Source organism: Balaenoptera acutorostrata, chromosome 9 (genome assembly GCF_949987535.1).
Source record: "Balaenoptera acutorostrata chromosome 9, mBalAcu1.1, whole genome shotgun sequence".
Lineage (NCBI taxonomy): Eukaryota > Metazoa > Chordata > Mammalia > Artiodactyla > Balaenopteridae > Balaenoptera > Balaenoptera acutorostrata.
In genome coordinates, this window is record NC_080072.1 from 50734027 (window position 1) to 50757148 (window position 23122).

Consider the following 23122-nt stretch of genomic DNA (forward strand, 5'->3'; position numbering starts at 1 on the left):
TTCCCCATTGAATTGTCTTGACATTGTCAGGAAACCATCATTAAGGAGTTTTGTGTGTGTGTGTGTGTGTGTGTGTGTGAGACAGAGAGAGAGAGAGATGGTAGGGGCCAGATGAGGAATGACATGTTTTGAATGTCTAAATGTTAAGTGAGAAAAGGTCACCTGGCAGCCCTGAGCAAGTTGAAGAGGTCTGGAGCTGACAAAAAATGCCTAAATCCAGGACGAGTAAATGGCTAGTTATTGCTTTTAGTATGGAGGAAAAGTTGCTTAACTAGATGCTACTGAGTATAGATAGAAGAGAATTAATTTGTTAATAATTGGTTTTCTCTTCATGAAATTGGTGACAATGTGTAGGTGGGGATTAAGGATAAGTAACTGTAGATGTACACCCAGGTCTCTTACTCTCACATCTCAATGAAGGACATTAAGAAGAAAAAGTACGTAAGTTAAGACATGAAGAATACAAGTAAGAAGATAAATGAGCTGAGCAAAGCAACTATACTCCAATAAAAATTAATAAAATAATCTTAAAAAATAAAAATAAAAAATAAATAGAAAAAAAAATAAAAAGAAATGTGAGCTGATATTCAAGGGAGCACACTGAAGAAACTTATTTCTAGGGAAAGTTCCTTGAAGGAACAGAGCAAAAAGCCAAGGCAAAAGCTCAAGGGAGCCTTGATATTAAAGAAGACCAGTATCTAGGTCTGGGAAGGAAAAGATTCAAAAGAAGGTTGGTATCTAGCACAAGAATTAGCTCAAAATTCATTTCATCAAAAGGTTTTTTAAACATGAGGATGAATAATCAAAGAGTTGGTAATCAATTCCATTCAATACAACTTGCATTTCTTTTCTGATTTGTATTTCTCTTAAGAGACCAGCTACTCCAAAATTCCAAGTCAAAAGTTACACTGCTGTTTTTAGAATATCTTTTTATCTTTCAAGTTCTCCTAACAAGTTTTCCTTGATCTTTCTTATTTCCTTCACCCCACCGCACACTTTTGAACCCCTACTTTATTCAAGCCCAATCCACCCTCCCTCACCCCTTAAAGGTATCTTCATTTGCTTTTACAGATTCAATTTTTGCACTTAAAATTCAGCTTATCACAGAGAAGTTTGTGAAAGATGGAACATGGTCTTTACAAAGAAACTCTGAGAAACTCAATTTACATTTGTTTGCCTAAAATTAACTGGCCGATCAGGTACTGAATAGCTGTTGTTCTGTAATGTATCTGCTCATCTACTTTCCATCAATCAATAGCTATTCCATGACGTTCGATTTTATTCTTTTACAGGCAATGGAAAATGCAGTAATTTGTATTTTGGGTACATCTGTTGGGTGACTGGGTAGTTGGAGGCTTGGAAGTGCACAATGCTGAAATCAGGGAGATCCATTCAATGACTATTGAAACAGTCCAGATGAAACTAAATAAACTAAGGCAGTAGAGTGAGAATATGAAGGAACTGATGAAACAAGTTGCTAAGACGGAATGATTAGGCTGTGACAGCAGCATATTGGAGGAAGGAAGAAGGAGGAATCTAAGATAGATTTTTTTTCTTTTTTTAAATTTTGTATTGAAATATAGTTGATTTACAATGTTGTGTTAGTTTCAGGTGTACAGTAAACCGATTCAACCATATATATATATATATATATATATATATATATATATGTATTATATATATATATATATTCTTTTTTTATATTCTCTTCCATTATACATTATTACAAGATATTGAGTATAGTTCACTGTGCTATACAGTAAATTCTTGTTGGTTATCTACTTTATATAGAGTAGTGTGTATATTTTAATCCCAAACTTCTAAGATTGATTTTTGCGTTAAGCTATTGGAAAGATGGTGAGGCTCTTCACCAAGGTGGGGAATTATGGAGATAAAGCAATTTGCTGGGGGGAAAAAAATGCACATTTGTTGTTGTTGTTTTTTAAACCAAGTTAGAATTTTCTGGATATCATTCATATGAGATTAATAAATTCTGGATTCCAAGTAAGCTGTAGCCACTATATTTTACTCTAGATTTGTGAGTCAACACACTATGTGAGGGTTAAAGCCACGGGATACAATTATAACCCTAAGGAGTATATATGGAATGATAGGAAACAAGAGGCTGGAGAATAACACTCTGAACTCTTTAAGGCCAGGGATCATTTCTGTATTCATATGTGTATATCTAGAGTGTAGAACAATACACAGAATGTACTAATTATTCAGAATTGGCTTGTGGAAGGAAGAAAGGAAGAAAGTACATGACTTCCTTTTCAGGGATCAGATCACCAAAAGAAAGTAATATAGACTCCTCTTTATATCCAGCAAGTCTCTCTGGCTGTAGACCCTGGAGTTCTTATTTTTGTATCTTCTCATGACCCCCAGTTAGTTCACTAGAATAATCTGCCTGGACCCTGATCTTGTTTTTATGATGGCAGTACTAAGCCTTTCTGAAAGGGGGCAGTGTTTTATGACTTCTGGACTGAACCTGTTTTTCTTTTCTCCCACAGGAGGGGAAAAGTGTCCCAGAAAAGAATATATGGATGGGGGTGGGGTGGGGAGTGTCAGTCACTTTGTCTTGTGAACTGTGGTATGAGCCCTTGTGGGAATCATAGGGTAGGGAAGATGGGATATTGAGCAGTTAGCAGATATGGGTCACTGATCTGGGTATTAAGGATTCGTGATCAGCAGGAATGGGCAAGTGTCTATGGTAAGAGAGTTTGGCAAGTTCTCAAAGTCAGTGGGGGATGTGGAGTAAAAAGAGTCTCAGGATTGGTGATTCTCTTCCTGTGTCCTCACATTACTTTTATTACTGAAAACTTGTTTATTGTGCTACAGAAATTTCAGTCTGAGCCATATTCTGCCTGTCGATCTCATCACTGGGAGTGTTTTGACTCACTTGCCTCTTCAAATTCTGAATCAATTCTGGGAGTTGTAGCATTATGACCCATGCTTTCCATCACTGTAGAATGAAGAACTCAAGTCTTGCCCTCAGGCCATATAATACCCATACCCTAGATCATGGAATTTCTAGAGTTTTTCCATACTTAGTCACTCAAAAGCCTCTCCTGTGGGGTTGATGTCAGGTTAGATTGTCCTTCTCTGACTTCTTTTAGTTCTTTCTATACTCACCTTCATGTCCTCTATGAAGCCTTGGCTTTAGTTGAGGAGGCAAAGAGTCTGTTCCTTTGAACTGTAGGAAAGACTCAAGACAAATTGAACTCTAGGTACTGAGAGTTGTACTACACTTCAGCAAGATGTTCTGCACTTATTATATCCAAAGACTTCAAGAAGTAAAGCTAGGACAGACTGACATCTGATATAATAGTGTGTTTTTATAATATATCAATTATCTCCTGAGTCAGACCTACAAGATAGTGGAGAAAGGGATATCTCTTTTTAGGTAGGAAAGAGGCTGGGATCAGGAGCTACCTTCTTTCTTAGGCAGTCAACCACATTCTCTCTTGTAGTCCCCCAATATCTCCAGTAAAAGCCAGGAAACGTACTTGGAACAAGCACAGGGAAATGGCAATTTCAGGTCTGCACTTCATTGAACAAGCCCAGAGACACTGCTTTTTGCTGTGCAAATGCCCAGTTTGGTAGGTAGCTGGAAAGCCCATTTCTGTGAACAAACTCTCTACCATTTTTCTTTCTTCATGCTTGTATAGTATATTTAATTTCACCAAAGACTTTCAAGCCATTATTCAATTTTCATGACAACCCAGGAAAATAAAATGGGCAGAGATTATCATCTTCTTTAAGAGATGATAGCTGAAGCATGAGCTCCAAGAAGAATAAAATAGAAGTCTAAATATGAGACATCTACCATTCTAAATGAATTGGATTTACTTTAACATATTTTTATTCATTAATTAATCTTTCTAACATTAGATTTCTAGTCCCATTCCCAGGGGTATAAATGAGGGCTAATTGGGACATGGCAGGAAACTGTACTTACCATCATTAGCCATAGGGAAATACAAATCAAAACCACAATAAGATACCATTTCACACCCACTAAGAGGGCTAGAATTAAAAAAAAATATATTAATAACAACAAATGTTATAGAGTATATGAAGAAATTGGGAGTTTCATGCATGCAAGTAGAAATGTAATTTGGTATAGTCACTTTGGAAAACAGCCTGGCATGTTCCTCAGACAGGTAAACGTAGTTACCATATGACTCAGCATTTCTACTCCTAGGTATAAACCCAAGAGAAATTAAAACATAATTCTACAAATACTTGCACATGAACGTTCATAGCAGCATTATTTATAACAGCCGCAAAGTAGAAATAATTCAAATGGCCTTCTACTTATTAATGGATAAACAAGATGTGGTATATCCTTACAGTGGCATATTATTCAGCTATCAAAATGAATGAAGTACTGATACATGCAGCAACATGCATGAACCTTGAAAACATGAAAAATGAAAGAAATCAGTCACAAAAGATCACACACTGTATGATTCCATTTATTTCAAATGTCCAGAACTGGTAAATCTATAAAGAGAGAAAGTAGATTAGTGGTTGCCTAGGGCTGGGGGTGGGATGGGAGAAAAATGTGAATGATTGCTAAGGGGATACACTTTGTTGGGGGCAGGGGAGTAATGGTAATGTTCTAAAATGAATTGGGGTGATAGTGGCACAGATCTATGAATATAATACCAAAAATATTGAACCATACACTTGAAATAGGTGAATTATATGGTATATAAATTGTATTTCAATAGAGTGCTAATTAAAATTAAAAAAAGGAAGAAAAGAAACTGGACTTACCTCCTGTAGCAGAAAGAAATGTGGGCTGCTGGCCTCTCAATCTCCTCTTATCTCATGGCTGAATTCCTTTATCCAAGGGATTAATCCCTTTATCTAAGGCTTCAGGGCTACCCCTCCCATCTCATTCAGCTTTCTGGGTCAGGGTCTGCTGGACAATGGCCTTTACACAGCCACTTCATGGCCCGAAATCAGCTTTTCTATGTTTCTCCCCAAGCTTGGATTACACTTTAAACCTGCAAAATTCCCTACATTTCTCTACCCAACTCCAGCCAACTGCTGAAGTCTGGTGGGTGAGGTGAAACCCTCTGAAGGGAAGATGAAGGCTGCCTGACTTCACTCACCTATACTTGCACATGCAGAAGAGGACAGAAAGTAAGGAAAGCTTCTGGGGGTGGGGAAGTGTCTTGAAGCAACAGGAGCAGCCAGAAAAGCCTCCTATAGAGCCAATTCAAATACATTCAGTCATTCCAAGTCTAGAACTCTGCAGCACCAATCAGAAAGTGGGAAGAGGAAGAAATGTGTGCCCTAAGCAAGAAAGAACTGTGTCAGGATTTTAAAGAACAGCAGGTACAACAGGCTTTAATAATACCAGAGGCCAATAGATAGCGGTATTGAGGTCTCAGCCTCAGTGATCTTTGCTTTTCCATCACAATTTAAAACAAAGAAAACATGCCTACATCCCACCTATTACAAGTAATTAGGAGAGTTGAATTGAAGCATTATTGAAGTGTGGTTAATAGTGAGTTAAGCATTGATTAATTTTGGTTTTGTAGCTTACTCTCCCCCTTATATTAAGGAGTTATTAGGTCCATATTGTTTTTAGGATCCAAATATGTTTATAAGCACTTTAAAAGTTATGGAGTCTAACATTGTGTACTGAAGGCATAAAAGAGCCTGGGAAAACTTGACTGCCTTGTGGAGAATAGGTGAAGTCCATCTTGTCCAAAAGGGGAATGGAATGTTGGGGTGATGCCCCAGGAATCAAGAGAGTGCTCCCCTGCTCCAGAGAAGACCAGCCCCTCCCCCAGCCTCCACATCTCCATTCTCACACCTCCCTCCTCATAATACACCCCACCACTCACTGCTTTGAGACCATTGGGAAATATGCTATTATGTATCTTATCCCTGCTTTGTCAGATGCAAGAAGCTCATGATTCAGGGTCATCACTCAGATCCTCATCTCCATAAGGCTCCGGATATCCCTAGTTTTGATTCCATATATCATCCGTCTCCAACTTTTGAAATCCTTTGCTGAGTAACCTGTGACTCATAGTCAGCCATCAGCAAAATTCCCTGTATTATCAACTTCTCCTTGGAACGTCCTCTTTACTTTCTTGGCTAACCGAAACCTGTCTCTCCATAGTACACTTGTTCATTCTCTCCCACACTTCTCAGATCTCCTGGCCTGGAGGTCATCCCTGCACCTTATCACTAATTCCCTCCCTTCTATTAAAATATAAAACCCTAGCATCTTTATGTCACTTTATCATACTACACTTCTCACTAATTGTCCATATTCCTGTTACCTACTAATTCCTGTTTTTTTCCTTCTTTCCCAGGTGGCATCTGCTTCTGCTTCTGAATCTTTGTCTTTATCTCTCTTCTCTCTCCCCTCCCCTCCCCTCCCCTCCTCTTCTCTCCTCTCCTTTCCTCTCCTCTCCATAATTATTCTCTTATCATGATCCTTGATGACTTCAATACTGATGTAGATGATCCTTGCTTATTCTGAACTTCAGTTCTATTCACCACTTCTCCAAAAATGAGCGTGTCTTTCATTTTCATCCTTCCCCAGTCTCTCACTCCCATGGACTTGCTGCACTTTAAGTCTCTCAACTTATTCAAGGTTATTCAGACCGAAGGGTTAAGGACCAAAGGGAAGAATATGAGGTGAGGTAGAAGCAGTTACCAAAATTTGCTAAAATGGAACAGACACCTTAGGTTTGTTTAATTCAAATCCTAATTGATATGGACATAGATAGGCAAATACATTTTTAAATAAACTTTCTCATTAATAAAACTAGCATAAATAAAGGATGGTGACCATCAGTAGGCTGTGACACCTGGAAACTCACACACAGAAAAGTATTATCTGAAGTCTTTTGATGTTTGTTCTAGGGCTAAAGTTTCAATTAATGAGATGGAGGGCTGTGAGGCTTTGAAAAGAGCAAGTGGGATGGGGAAGGAACTGTTCTAGCTTTTTCTTCTTACTGTTCTCTCAATTTCAATTCTTTGGAAATCTGTCATATTGAAAGGTAAAGCCATCATTCATTTGGGCATTCTCAGAGATACTTGAGAATAACTCTTTAGATAATGATAGGGGAGGGTTGAGATGGAGACTTGAAAGAGTGATAGGGACTCCATGAGAAGAAATATCTCAAACCCCTGGATACTTTTTTATATAAACTATGTCATACCTGCTCGATTACACCTCCTTTATTCAATCTCCCTCTCAGATTCTTAACCCTCAATCCACAAGGAAAGGCTCCCTTGTGGTGTTTCTTACATGAAAAAGGGAAGATTCTCCCTTTGATTCTGGACAAGAACATGTTACTTTTGTGGAAATAACATTGGGGAAGCTTTGTGTTCCGCTTTTCAAATGTAATTCTTTACTAATAGCACATGTTAATTTTGTAATTAAAAATATAGGGAATTCTCTGGTGGTCCAGTGGTTAGGACTCAGCGCTTTCACTGCTGAGGGCCCGGGTTCGATCCCTGGTCCGGGAACTAAGATCCCACAAGCTGTGCCACCAAGAATAAATAAATAAATATAAATAAAAATAATAAAAATATAAAGAAGATATAGAAGCAAATTGTCTCGAAAAAAAGAAAAAAATAATAATTTATCAAAATTTCAAGAATGCATTATCTATGACCTAAATGTTCCACTTTTAGACATTTAACCTATAGAAATACAGTCCTCCCAGAGGTGCACGTGAATATATTCCACCTCTTTTATAATAGTGAAACAGTGAGAGCAACAAAATGTCCATTAAAACTCCAGTTATTTATTTTGTTATATGTAGGTAATCTCACTAATAATCAAAACTACTCTGAAGTAGGTGTTATTATCTTTTTTATTAAAGAGAAGGAAGCCAAGGCTTTAAGAGGTTAAATATATTTCCCAGTGACAAATAGCTAGTATGTACTGAATATGGTGAGTGCAATTCTGACCCAAGTCTGAGTGACTCTAAAGCCTTTGTGTAGCTTGGGGACAGTTACACTACCAGTAAACATAAGGGTGTGGATTTGGAATCCAGGAATTCAGACTCCAGTGAAGTTGTTTCGAATATTTTAGTACTACAAAAACTTTGCCATAATGACTAACCTTGTGTGTATGTTGTTTTATACCTATGAAGGTACATTTGAAAGGTAATTTCCTATAATTGTGATTCAAAAGAAAAATGCATAAGAATTTTGTTAAGATATTTCCTAATTCCGCAGAAACTCTATCACATTGTTTATTCAGGAGCAATGTATGAAAGGGCCGGTTTTCTCACATTGCTACCAATCTTTTTAATTTTTGCCAATCTGACAAGAAATGGTGTTTTGGTGTAGTCTTCATTATACTTTCTCTTGTTAACAGCTAAGCTTACTCTAATTATGTTTTGTCCTCTTTTTCATCAAACTTTTGATAATTTTTTCCCTACATTTTAAGAAAAAATTAACCTTTTATCTATAATATAATTTGAAAATATTTCTCCCCAGTTTGCCATAGACTTTTGACTTTGTTTATGGTGGGTTTTTTTCCTGTGGAAAAAAAGGGAGGCATGGTTTTTGTTTGTTTGTTTGTTTTACTGGAAGATTATAATTATAGAGATGTCTCAGTGAAAGAGACATATAAACAGAACACTGAGTAAAAGGAGGGAGTGTGTCATTTAAAGATATAGGAAGTGAGCATTTCAGAGAATAAGATTAACAAGTACCAAGCCCTGAAGAGGAAATGAACTTGCTGTATCTGCAAAACAACCAGAAGGCCTGTGTGTCTTGAGTGGCATAATTGTATTTAAAGCAATGTCTACAAAGATTTGTAAATGCATTTAATTTTGATATTTCAAAATTATATTTGGTTCAATTCAGTTACTGTAAACATTAGATTAAAATACTTTTCTTTTGATTCTTGTTTTCTTCCTATTTCTTGATAGAGAAACAAAATTGGAGTATAATCCATGCAATAGGCTTAGGTCTCAAGACAACTTTTTATTAATTATGAGGTGATGAGCTATTGAGTTGGATGAGCTATTAATAATTAAAACAACAATACAAGTAAAGCTATTATTTGTAAAGCATTTATTATATGCCAAGCACTATTATATGATATATATGTGAATATATACATATATATGCATATCTTATATATGTATATTTCTCATCAAATAATTAAGAGAAAGGTACTATTAGTATTTCCCTTTTAACTGTGAGAAAGTTGAAACCTAGAGAGGTGAAGTAACTTGCCCAAAGTCACATAGTATACAGAAGAGTCAGAATTCCAACAAAAATCCAGAACCCCAAAACTTAACCGCTACTCCTGTTTTCTCCTCCACATAATAAATGTTAATAACTTCTCTCTCTAATTCTCATTATACTATCTCTAGGATAAAGAAAGCTATGCAGAAAGCTATGTGGAAAGAAGAAAGAGCAAAATGAACTGAACAATCACTGAATGCTTACTATGTAATAGATAAATTATGTTACATCATCCTCATCTTATTTACGGATGAGTAGAAAAGGAAGTTCATTGGGATTATGCAACCTCTAAACTCATCGAATAAGTAAGTAGTAGATCCAGGCTTTAAGTCAAAGCCTGGCCTCACACCTAACACAGTTCTCTCCTCTACTCGACACTGAATCCCAGGGCTGAGAAGAGCTCACTCAAAGAAGAATAAATGTGAGCATAAAAGTGATATTAAAAAATCTTTAAGGGCTTTCCTGGTGGTGCAGTGGTTGAGAATGCGCCTGCCAATTCAGGGGACACGGGTTCGAGCCCTGATCTGGGAAGAGCCCACATGCCGCGGAGCAACTGGGCCCGTGAGCCACAACTACTGAGCCTGCGTGTCTGGAGCCTGTGCTCGGCAACAAGAGAGGCCGCAATAGTGAGAGGCCCGCGCACCGCGATGAAGAGTGGCCCCCGCTTGCCACAACTGGAGAAAGCCCTTGCACAAAAACGAAGATCCAACACAGCCAAAAATAAATAAAAATTAAAAAAAAAAATCTTTAAAATAAGAATTTTATGCACATACACACATATTGCATATTTGCTATGAGCAGGTTCTTACGCTTTGGAGCAATAGAAATAAAAAGCCTTTCAAAATAACCTCTTTCCTCAAGGAATACATTCTAGACAGGGCAAAAAGGTACTCACATGAAAAAGATCTTTAATAAAACAAGAAGAAATAGTCTCAGGACCCAACAAAATAGTGATTTAGATGAAAAGAGGTGGAGAATCTTGAAAGATGGATCTTTCACTGTGGGCTGAGTATGGAAGTGGACAGCGTTGAGATGTGAGCTAGGTTTTTGAGGATGAATTGGACTTGGGATAAATTTCAGGCTGAATTGCTCTTCTCAATCTTTGAGGACATAAGGCTAGACTAATCTCTGGTGTCAATAAGTAATGATTAGTGGGCAAGCAACTAAGTTACATGTAAATGTTTATATTTCTTTAACAAGTTATTAAAGAATATGTAAGTCTATGTCTATTAGATAAGAGTAGGTATTTGACTTTTCATTTTAATGATGACTACAATTTTTAAATACAAAACATATTTGGATAGAAAAGAGTACTCTATCTCTATACTATTATCTTTATTTTGAGGAAAGCTCTGTCTGGAACAGGTAACAGTGGCCCAGGCTTATTTGATAAAAGTTTTTGAAATGGTATGTTCACATTTAGCTGGTGATAAATGGATGTGTCCACCTACTGTGTATGCTACTGTGTGTTAGTGTCTCTGAACTTGGGTATTTAAACATGTGTAATTATGGACACGTGTAGCTGGTAATAAAAATAAGTGTCATCCCAGGGAACTATGAGTTTCTAGACATGACAGTTCTCAGGGGTTTCCATTGTGAGGAAGATATTGAACTGGCAAATCTAAATGTCAAAATTATATGAGTGATCAGGTATCACATTTAGGAGAAAATGAAAGTGGATGCTGAGAAAAGTACTATTTAGGTAGTAGATGCCAGATAAGTTATCACATTTCCCCTAGTTAGTTTTTCTTGAGATAGTGGGGGGATCAGAAGTTATTTGAATAATAGATGGAAGAAAGTGGGGTGGGTATTACTATACATTTTAAAGAAACTTAATCAAAGGTAGATTTGAGTAGAACATGTATTTAATTAATTGGAACATGGGTGAGAATAACACAGGGATAAATGGAAGATGTAGAGATGAGGAGAGGGTGAATATAGAACAATTAATAGGTATAGAAAGGGATTAATTTGAGGTCAAGTTGGGAGCATTTATTTATATTTCTTGGCAAGATTTGAAAACATCTATTTAGCCCTTTCCAAAATCTGCTTGGTCCTCACTCCATAAATAATGGGACTGTGCATAGGTGGGATGACCACATAGAGGTTGGCCAGGAGGATATGGACATAGTGTGGGATGCGGCTTCCACCAAACCTATAGGCAAAGACAGAAAAGAGGGCAGGGATGTAGAAGAGTAGGATGACACAGATGTGGGAGCTACAAGTAATCAGGGCTTTGGACCAGGCATCTCAAGAAAGGAGGTGGAAGACAGCTTGGAGGATGTAAATGCAGGAAACAGTGATAAGGATGATGTCCAGGTCTGTGGAGAGTAGAGCAGCTGCCAACCCAAACCAGACACTGATGGAGATCTCAGAATAGGACATACGGGCGATGCCCATGTGCTCACAAAATGTATGTGTAATGATGTTGATCCAGCAGTAGTGCAGGCGCTTCAGGAGAAAGATGGGTGGAAACATGATGATGAAGCTGTGGGCCAGCGTGGCAGCGACGATCTTCCCAATGACTGTGCTGGTGAAGATTGTGGCGTATCTCAAAGGGGCAGAGATGGCCATGTCGCGGTCAAAGGCCATGGCCAGGAGGACTGCAGAGTCAGCCACGAAAAGGAAGTGGATGAAGAACATCTGGGTGAGGCAGCCATCAAAGGAAATTTGGCTCCCTAGCCGGAAGTTAGCCAGTGCTTTGGGCATGGTGGAAGTGGAGAGCAAGATATCAGCACTGACCAACATGGACAGGAATATGTACATGGGCTCCTGCAGGCTTGGCTGGGAGAGGATGACACAAATTAAAATGCCACTGCCTGCCAGAGCATCTACAAACATGGTGTGGAAGAGGATGGAGAGCCAGATGTGTAGGTGCTCCAGCCCAGGGATGTCAATAAGGAAGCAGCCCACCAGGCAAGTATCAGCGTTGTTCACAGCAGCTGTGTTGTTAGCAGATAGAACGGCCATGATTTTCTGCAGAAACCTCACCTGTGCCATAAGGGAAAAACAGCTTCAGACTTCGTATATATTAGCAGAGTGCACATAAAGGCTTGCCATCAGCCACAAGGTCTGCACACACTCAGGTCCTACAACCATGTTGGGCTCTGCACACATGCCTATTCTCTATAGGGAATCACACCCAACATCTGCACAAAGTACAGAGCTCTAGACCCCCACAGACAGGCTCTGTGTCCTTATTCAGAGGCCCCCCATAGAGTTATAAGACTTTCAGGCACCTGCAGGTCTCAAAAACATTGCCAGACTCAGTAGAGTGCCACCAGTTTGGAAAAGAGCAGGAATAGCTAGAAAATCAAAAACAGTCTCTATGGGTATGTGAACTGTACTGAGCTCTGCAAAAGCCTCAGCTTCTCCCACAAAGGGCCACAGTCTCACACCAAAGAGCAATTGCCTCTGCCTGGTGGACTATGTGGAAAAGTAGGGTTGAGGGCAGTGGGCACTGCAGACCCTATGTCTCTTTTCCCCCAGTCACAGACGCTCTGACAACTACCAAGGCAGTGAAGGTTGCTCTGGCATTTACAAAGAACACTGGACAGGGTGTGAATAACTCTAGTTCAGAGATCTCTGTCAATTAGACTGTGTGATTTTGGACAAGTCGCTGTCTTTTCTGAGAAACAATTTTCTTTTTTTTGATTTTTAAAAAGATTTTTAAAATTTATTTTTTAATTGAAGTATAGTTGATTTACAATGTTGTGTTAATTTCTGCTGTACAGCAAAGTGATTCAGTTATACATATATGTAAGTTATTTTTCATATTCTTTTCCATTATGGTTTATCTCAGGATATTGAATATAGCTCCCTGTGCTATACAGTAGGACCTTGTTGTTTATCCATTCTATATGTAATAATTTGCATCTACTAACACCAAACTCCCTGTCCACCCCCCTCCCCCTTGGCAACCACAAGTCTGTTCTCTATGTTTGTGAATCTGTTTCTGTTTTGTAGAGAAGTTCATTTGTGTCATATTTTAGATTTCACATGTAAGTGATATCATATGGTATTTGTCTTTCTCTTCTGAGAAACAATTTTCTGATCTTGAAAATAACATAATTGTTTTTCTATCGGTGTGTTAAATTAAATTTTGTCTGTGGAAGCCTTATTAAATTGTGTGGTGCTTCCTGAGTCACCTATGTGGCGCTGAAGTGTGGTGCTATCACCCAGAACACGAAGCAAGGTGTGGAACAATGCTTTTCAAAGTGCGGTCCCCAGACCACCATCAACAGCGTCACCAGGGAACTTGCAAGTTCTGGGACGCTACCACACGCCTAATGAAACAGAAACTCTGAGGTCAGAGCAACAATCTCTAGTTAAGCGAGATCACCAGGTGATTCTGATTCATGTGAAAGTTTGTGAACCACTGATGTAAGAACATCTTTACTTTCTTCCCTATCTGGTCTAGATGTCTATCTCACAGGACCGATAACTTCTCAGTCCCAATTAGTTTCTGCTGCATTCTCTGTGAAAATGCTCAGGTTTCAGCTAAATCTAACCAGTGCTTTCCTCAGCTCGCATAGTCAGGATGTGAAGAAAATGACATAATCATACCAATAGCCTTTATTACATGTTAGGCTACTTTACCCCTCCTCAGTCCTATTAAATTATTCTCACAACGACCATACAACTTTTACCACTGCCCAGGTTCTTGTTTCTCCCTACGTTCCCTCCTACTTACCTGAGATTTCGAGACTGTCAGGAGGCAACTCCTCGTCTTTTTATTCCACTCCTGTAAATTGATCTTATCCCTGAAAGCAACCTCTTCTCTTGTCCTTCACTTTCAGAGGAAGTAGTGTTGATGTCTCTCCTGCATTTCGATGTTTCCTACCTTAGGGCTGTAATATATTTTACTTTACCTAGGCACGAGAAAGCCCCCTTAAGTAGTTTGTATATTTGTTTATTTGTTTATTTATTTAGAGAGTACAAAGACAATATAAATCAATTATATTTTTTATACTAGCAGCAAACAACCATAAAATTAAATTGAACATTTTCTTTTTATATTTAACTCAAATTGTCAAAGCCTCTACACAAAGAATTACAAAATATTGCCAGAAGAGATTTTTTTTAATGTAAATAAATGGAGAAGTACACCATGTACACAGATCAGAAGTCCTGATGGATTGTTAAAATGTCAATTTTCTCAAAATAAATATGTAGTTTTAAAGTTTAATTTTTCCAGCTTTATTGAGGTATAATTGACAAATAAAAACTGTATATAATTAAGTGCACAACATGATAATACATGTATACATTGTGAAATGATTACCACAATCAGGTTAATTAACACTTCCTTTACCTCACACAGTTGTCATTTTATTTTTGTGGACTTAAATTATTTTTAAAACAACCTGGATATACAGACACACACGCACAAAAAAACCACAAAAACCCCACAAATGTACATATATAGATACTTGCATGCATGCATATGTTTATAAACATGCACATGTATATACATACGTATGTATGTATATTTTCAAGAATAATTTTACCATTTATTCTCTGAATTTACTTTCTTTCCTACCTCATCAGGGACTTTGTTCCATCAATTATCCCCCCTCTTATTTACCAGCAGTTACTCCTAATTTCCTGAATCTTTACTTATGAAAATTCAAATATTTTTAATCTTAAAAGCAATCAAGGGGCTTCCCTGGTGGCGCAGTGGTTAAGAATCTGCCTGCCAGTACAGGGGACACGGGTTCAAACCCTGGTCCAGGAAGATCCCACATGTCGTGGAGGAACTAAGCCCATGCGCCACAACTACTGAGCCCGTGTGCCACAACTACTGAGCCCGCGCTCTGCAACAGGAGAAGCCACTGCAATGAGAAGCCTGCACACCACAACAAAGAGTAGCCCCCTCTCGCCACAACTAGAGAAAAGCCCGCGCACAGCAGCGAAGACCGAACACAGCCAAAAATAAAAAAAATAAATAAAATAAAAAACAAACAAAAAAATTAACAACTACAATACAAATATCCTATTCACCTAGCCTGTCTCACTTCTTCCTTCAAAATCACACCTTTCATTAGATACTTCTTTTGGCTTTGATTTCTTTACCATCCACTGGTTCTTCTCTTGTCCCTGACCTTCCTTTTTAGGCCTCATAAAGGGTTCATCTGTCCCTGAAAGAAGGTTTACTGTTGGTATTTTCTATTGGGGTCTCTATGCTCCCCTCACTCTTCACTCTACCCGGCCCATCTTGTCACCTGCTTTAGTTTCATTTAGCATGCTTGTGCTGAGACATTCCAAATCTATAGTTGCCATTTATAATGCTTTTCAGGCTCCAGATCTACTTATCCAAAGACCTCCCAACTGGTCTTCTAGCCTGTAGTCCTTCCAGTCTCTAAACCAGCCTCCATATATAAATTGCGTTTCCAAAAGGTAATTTTGAGCACACTACTTACTCGATCACAGATAATAACTTCCCATTGCCTAATAGATTCATACACACATACTATGCTTTCTCCACTGATACTGGTTCAGATGCATGTCTCTGAACTGGCTCTTTTATAAATTCCACTTCCTCTATCCCCAACCTCCCCTTTAATCTAGCCAGTTCATATTTCTCATTCAGGAAGACTTTCCTCATTTCCCAAGGCTGGGTTATGTACTTCCTCTGTACTCCTATATTCCCCTGCAGTTATCTACTTCTCTCTCTAGGATTTATCACACTGAAATATTTTCAGCCCCAATATATTATGAGCTCCCTAAAGGTCAGGCTGTGTCTTATTCACTGGTGTCTGGGATAGAGTTGACATGTAGTGTATGTTAAAAAAAATGATCAAAATAGGTAAGTTCCCACCCATTCAGCCATGTGAGTTCACACTGTGAAGGACACATACAAATATCATAAAAATCATGGATTTATAATCATAGATATTCTGTCCTCACATTCTTCTCTTGTCTGTAGTCTGTCATTCATTGTGCTCATTCTTTCTGCAGCATTGTTCAACGTGTTCATCCTCTACTGCATGCTCCCACCTTTGTCAGTCACATCAGCACCTGCATAAACTTTTCTTCTCTGATTTCAGTTCTTTTTCTAAATTATCAGCTTCCCAGACAGACTCTGTTTACATTACCTCTCCATCATTCATTTATGTGACTTCTGTTTTCCTCCAATTCATGTACCCATTGATGTTGCCACACCCTCAAACCAGGGAGCAACCTCAGGCACTCTGCTTAAAGTTTGTCTCTCTGGCAGCCTCTTTTTTCAGAACTTCCACTTTTTATTTTTTAAATTTTTTAAATAAATTTATTTATTTTATTTATTTATTTTTTTGGCTGCATTGGGGCTTTGTTGCTGCACATGGGCTTTCTCTAGTTGCGGCGAGCGGGGGCTACTCTTCATTGCATTGCACGTGCTTCTCATTGTGGTGGCTTCTCTTGTTGCAGACCATGGGCTCTAGGCATGTGGGCTTCAGTAGGTGTGGCACAAAGGCTCAGTAGTTGTAGCACACAGGCTCTAGAGCGCAGGCTCAGGAGTTGTGCTGCACGGGCTTAGTTGCTCCACGGCATGTGGGATGTTCCCAAACCGGGGATCGAACCCACGTCCCCTGCATTGGCAGGTGGCTTCTTAACCACGGAGCCACCAGGGAAGTCCAGAACTTCCACTTTTTAAATGGCCAGTTTCCTTGCCCACTGATTCCTGCTTCTGTCCTCTTCGGAAAAATTACCAGAAAAAGTATCCCTCATATTTCAATGAATTCCTTTTTCCACCTGTTTTTGAATCCTTTACCTGACTGCTCCGTCTAGGAACATTGTTCTTTTTAAGTGGTCCCCCAAATGCAGTAGAATAACTATTAATTTTTTGTCAGTGTTTGAGGACAGAACCTCTGTATCATTTATGATCCCTGCATCCTCCATAGGAGCCAAGGATCACTTACTCATCAATCTCCTCATCCTCACTTGGAAAGTGACCCTCCAAACTGCCCTTCTCCCATCTGACTTCCCAGGAAAACACAGTTCATTCCAGCTACCCTAGACAATTTTTTCCAACAGCCTTCCATTCCTCCTTGAACATTGCCACAGAACTTTCCTGTTACCTGGTTCCTATTCTCCATCCATCTGGCCATATTAATAACCTTCTCTCCTTCCAGAAATATCTGACCCAGACTTACCTCTCCATTGCAACCTTCTCAGACTTACAGTTTCTCAATTCAGTATTTCATACACAGCTTAGGCTTCCTTAATATATAGAATTGAATCTCACACCTTGCCTCATATGGTGTTTATTCCCTCCTCTCCTTCGGGAGCAGAGATTCTCCTCCCTTTGTGTCCTTCCCTTCCTCAGCTCCAACTTCATCCTCTACCATTCAGGCCAATATGCCTCTGTTCAACACAAGGATCTAAGGCACATAGGGATATTGTTTGGCACAGAGCCAGATAGAAGAGAGCTATTGATAGACACTCTGAGCATCTAAGTGGGGGTGGTCAGCACCAACTCTGAGTCTCTTAGCCTGAATGTTTCACTGAACTTGTTTTTGCCTTTCCCATTCCAATACTAGATCCCTTTCACGCTTTCAATGCTACTCCTTCTCTCTTTCTCTCGTCTCATTGTCCTTTCTAAAGCATTTCCTCTTAGGCTTCTTTCATTCATAACTTTCCTAGTGTCTGTTTTCAAATCCTTGTTTATTTTTCACCTTGGGCTTCCCTGGTGGTGCAGTGATTGAGAATCCACCTGCCAATGCAGGGGACATGGGTTCGAGCCCTGGTCCGGGAAGATCCCACATGCCACAGAGCAAATAAACCTGTGCACCACAACTACTGAGCCTGTGCTCTAGAGCTTGGGAGCCACAACTACTGAAGCCCGCGCACCACAACTACTGAAGCCCACTCTCCTAGAGCCTGTGCTCCACAACAAAAGAAGCCACCACAATGAGAAGCCTACACACCACAATGAAGAGTAGCCCCCACTCGCCGCAACTAAAGAAAGCCCACGTGCAGTAACGAAGACCCAACGCAGCCAAAAATTAATTAATTAATTAATTTTTAAAAAAAAGCATGTTGTAATCATCTCATCTTAAGAAAAAACAACAACAACAAAGCCTTTATTCCCCCATTTCTATGCAGCCATCTGTCTTTTCTCATTTACAGTACTCTTATTGGATTCACTTTCTTTCCTATGCATTTACTTTTAAACCCACACCAATCAGGTTTTCTGTCCCTACCACTCTTCCAAATTGGCCATCATGGCCCCCAATCTAACCTGTCTCTCTTGTTCAAATCCAGTGATCAATTCTCCGTCCTCATCTTTTTGACCTACCAGGATCATTTGACACAGTTGGTTACTCTCTCCTTTTTTTGAAACTCTTCTCCTTCTTCATTTGGCTTCTTTCTCTCTCTAACTTCTTTTTCTGATTTAATGTTTTATTTCTTCTCAATTTCCTTTGTTGAATTCATCTAACCTTCCAGACTTCTAAATATTGTACTATCCATGACTCAGTTTTTTCTCACCTCTATCCTTTTACTATGCTCACTAATTGCACAATTCTAAATGCTCTGTTGTTGCTGATGAACTCTAGACTCACAATGTTGAACTACCTTCCTACACTTTCATTTGGATGTGAAATAGACATCTTAAATATATGTAAAACTGAACTCAATTTTCCATTTAACAACCTTATTTCCTGGTCTTTTTTACCTCAACAAATAGCCAATCCATTCTTTGAATTTTTCTGGGGGATAATAATAATCGGAAAAAAAAAAAAAGTTTATTTCATCCTGAACCTCTCTTTCATACTCTAGATCCTACCCATTAGAAAGTCAATATGTTGAAATATAAATAAAGAATTCATGGCTAATGTTGAATCAGAGAGGAAACAGGAACATATGATGCCAGGAAGAGGCTCAACGGGCAAGTAGCTGAATTTGGGTTTTCATGGGCACACAAGGGATTAAGGACCTTTCCTTAATTGTCCAATCCCAGTCTGAGTCTCCACATACCACATACCAGCTGTGTGAAAGCAGAACTCTTGGCTTGAGAAGGAAGTGTCAGCCCAGGCCCCTCACTATGAAGAAGGCAATTGAGACACAAGAAATAGAAGAGTTGAAGGCTGGGGGGAGATGAAGCCCACAGGGATTCAGAGCACCTTGGAGAAGTCTCAAAAATCCATTGTATGAGGCGGTGATGTCGGTGCTGAGGTCACAGAGGAGACCTGATGGAGTGAGTTCTGGCTTAGAAGGCTTCAGTGGTGGCTGTTCAGCAAGATGAGGGCAGTTTCGAGCCTTGTATAAGAGGAAGGACAGGGTCACAGCTGACTGGTATGTTTCCCCAAACTGGGCCCTTCATGCTGCCCTTGCCCCTTCACTCATCAACTATAGACCTCTTTCCCAGGGCCTCAGGTTTCCCTCCCATGACCCCCGACATCTCTCAAACCCAACATCTTCCCAAAGCATCCTATCCCAGGGACCTCATAACCCCTTCCATGTGGACCCTCCCTTTTCCCCACCCTGAGATTCCCAGATCCTCTTCCTGCTCACCTTTCCTACTTTCACTCCTGCCCAAAAGGCTGATCTCTGTCTCCCATCCCCATCCCCCTAGCCGTGTTCCCACAGACCTGGGCCTCCTGCTGCCCACCATGGCCAAAAGTGGAGAGGCCCTGCCACAGGGCAGCCCAGTGCCGGTCCAGGGTCCTCCCCTCATCAAGGTGACCGTGAAGACGCCCAAGGACAAGGAGGATTTCTCAGTTACAGACACTTGCACCATTCAGCAGCTGAAGGAACAGATATCCCAGCGCTTTAAGGCCCACCCTGATCAGCTGATCCTCATCTTTGCTGGCAAAATCCTCAAGGACCCTGACTCACTGGCACAGTGTGGGCTCCGAGACGGCCTCTCTGTCCACCTGGTCATCAAGATGCAGCGCCATCCTGTGGGCACTGCGTGCCCAGCTGCTTCAGTCCCTACTGCAGCCCCAAGCCCTGGATCGCTCCCTCAGCCAAGCTCCATTTGCCCAGCAGACAGGCTACCCACCTCTAGCTTAGGTGTCCTCACAGGCCTCAACGGGCTAGGCCTGACCTCTGGTAGTTTCCCCGACCAGCCAAGCTCACTGGTGTGGCAGCATGTGTCTGTGTCTGAGTTTGTGTCTCAGATCACTGATGACCCCTTCATCCAGGGTCTGCTGTCCAACGCAGGCCTGGTGCGCCAGCTGGTTCTTGACAACCCCCATATGCAGCAGCTGATCCAGCACAACCCTGAGATTGGGCACATTCTCAACAACCCTGAAATCATGCGGCAGACGATGGAGTTTCTATGCAACCCTGCCATGATGCAAGAGATGATGCGTAGCCAGGACCGGGCCCTCAGCAACCTGGAGAGCATCCCTGGTGGCTACAATGTGCTCCGTACCATGTATACAGATGTCATGCACCCAATGCTTAATGCAGTGCAGGAGCAGTTTGGTGGCAATCCCTTTGCTACCACCACTACTGCTAATGCTACCACCAGCAGCAGCAAACCTTCAAGGATGGAGAATTGTGACCCTCTCCCCAACCCCTGGGCTTCCACATTTGCAGGCTCAGCTGGTAGGAGAGGCAGGAGGCCTGGGGACCAGGATGTATCCGAACTTAGAAATAGGGTTTCCAATATTCTAGGTAATATAAGGCTCTATGACTATCTCCAGCAATTACATGAGAGCCCCCTGTCCCTGGGAACCTATCTGCAGGGGATTGCATCTACTCTCAGCCCAAGCCAAGAACCACCACCACCACCACCACCAGGAAGCCAAGTTCCCCCAACTTCACCCTCATCCCAGGAACTTGAGTCAGGCCAGCCTCTCCCCAAGGAGTCAGTAGCAATCAAGGGGAAGCCCTCCTGCCCCTCATTCCTGAGATATCCCACAGAGAGCAGTGCTAGAAGAGATGGAAGCCAAGGTGGTTCAGGGAATGGCTCCACTGCCCACAGCACCAACAAGCCTGATCTTGTCTCCAGGCTGGAGCGTGCTGCCAACAAGGTCCCATTTGTTCCTTCCCCACCTTCACCCACGGCAGCTACCGCTGGAACCCCTGAGCATGTCTGGCTGCCGCCACCAGCTTATCCAAGATCTCTGAGGCCAGCCGGAATGAATCAGGCCCCACAGTTGCAGGACGAGATGCGCTGGCAGCTGCCACTGCTGCTGCACCTTCAGGCAGCCATGGCAAACCCTCGTGCCATGCATGCCTTGCTGCAGATTGAGCAGGGTCTGCAGATCCTGGCTATTGAAGCCCCTCGCCTCCTCCTCTTGTTCATGCCTTGCCTAGCAGGGCTGGGAAGTATGACAGGAAGTACAGAGCCTCGAGAGGGTGCCCTTATGCCTGCGGATCCTCCCCGAGCCCCAGCTCCTGAGGTTCCCTCAGCACGAGGCTCTGCGGAGCTGGGCCTCCGCTCCATGCCCTCCCTCCAGATGTTGCAAGCCCTAGCTGGCGCCAATCCCCAGCAGCTGCAGCCCGAGACTCACTTCCGGGTGCAGTTAGAGCAATTGCGGGCCATGGGCTTTCTGAATCCTGAAGCCAATCTGCAGGCCCTCATTGCCACCGGAGGTGACGTAGATGCTGCTGTGAAGAAGCTGAGGCAGTTGAAGGAGCCCTAGTGGTTCAGACCGTATCTTTTCCTCTGTGCCTTTTCCCCCATATGCCCTACCCTAACTCCCCCATTCTTGAATGCAGCTGCACTGTGAACCAAATTTACTATGATGCCCTTTACTGTGGAGACAATGTTGTTCCAGAGTCACTGGGAAGAATGAGAGCCAGAACAGGGTAGGGGTGCTGTGAGTGACCCAGCCATCCCTGCCACCGTACCATCGTGGGACCCCAGTCTGAGCTCTGCTAATGCCTATCTTGAGATGCAATTACATCCAATCTCCAGTGTCATCTGCTGCCTGAGTCTGATTTTTTGTGGGCTATGAGAAAAGGGGGGGTGTATAGGAGAAGAGGTGGTGGTTAAGAGCTGTCTGCATGGATGGGAGGGCTTGGATGGGAAACCAAAAGGTTTCAAGTTAGAAGATTCAGAGGTACGGGGAACAGAGGAGGGTGAGCTGAAGACTGCAGCTTTCCTGGTGTCCTTCCAAAGGTCCCCCCAGATTTGGTGTCCTGTAGGAGCTGTCACCATGCACTCTGTGTTCTTTGGGGCTCTCTGCCATCAGCCAGACTGAAAAGTGGGCACAGCTTCTTATTTTTATTGCCTCTGAACACTATCCTACAGGCGACTCTCACTTTTGGGATTTGATTCTGATCTCTGAGTGGATAGCAATAGAGCAGGAATCAGGCTGAGTTCTAAGATTCCCTGATCTCACCAAGTTTACAAAGTCACTGTCCCTGGTAGCCAGATTTATAGTTGATTCCACTGCCATGGACCCAGCTTGTTCTGGATTTTGTCTTTCTTGCAATATCTAGCTCAGAAATTGAGGACCTACCCTGTGCTCAGCATTCTGCTAGGGATTAGGAATTCAATGTGAGTAAAAGAGGCATGGTCCTGCCCTCATGAGTGTATCATGGTAGCTGGAACTGTTCAAACAGTACCAATTATATATAATCACAAACTATGATAAGTGCTATAAAAGATGGGGAACTGTGAAATAGCGTAACAGAGACTTGGTCTAGTCTGGGGAGAGAGGGAAGGGTTCTGTGAGCAGGTACTCCAATCTAAAATCTGAAAAGTGGTAAGAATGAAGTAGGTAAAGATTCGAGAGGGGAGGGAAAAGTATTCCCGCAGAAGAACCATTATGTACAAAGGCGCCGAGGCAGGGTGTGCATAGCACACAGGAAGTGCTCTCAGCATCTCAGACTCAATTCTCATTTGCACTCAGGGATGTTTCCCAATACCCATGTGCTTCTGGGGCAAAAGTGTTACAATCGATGAATCAAGTGAGTGAACCATGCCTTC

General features: G+C 41.3%; 2 protein-coding genes across 2 annotated transcripts; one reads left to right on the forward strand and one right to left on the reverse strand.

Moving 5' to 3' along the window:
- Positions 1-11241: 11241 nt before the first annotated feature.
- Positions 11242-12249, reverse strand: LOC103011706 (olfactory receptor 52B6-like). Its single transcript, XM_028164137.2, is given in 1 exon segment — positions 11242-12249. A coding segment is annotated over 1 exon segment (1008 nt).
- A 7595-nt stretch (positions 12250-19844) lies between these two features.
- Positions 19845-21660, forward strand: LOC103001892 (ubiquilin-3-like). Its single transcript, XM_028164166.2, is given in 2 exon segments — positions 19845-21638; positions 21640-21660. Coding segments are annotated over 2 exon segments (1815 nt in total).
- Positions 21661-23122: the final 1462 nt, after the last annotated feature.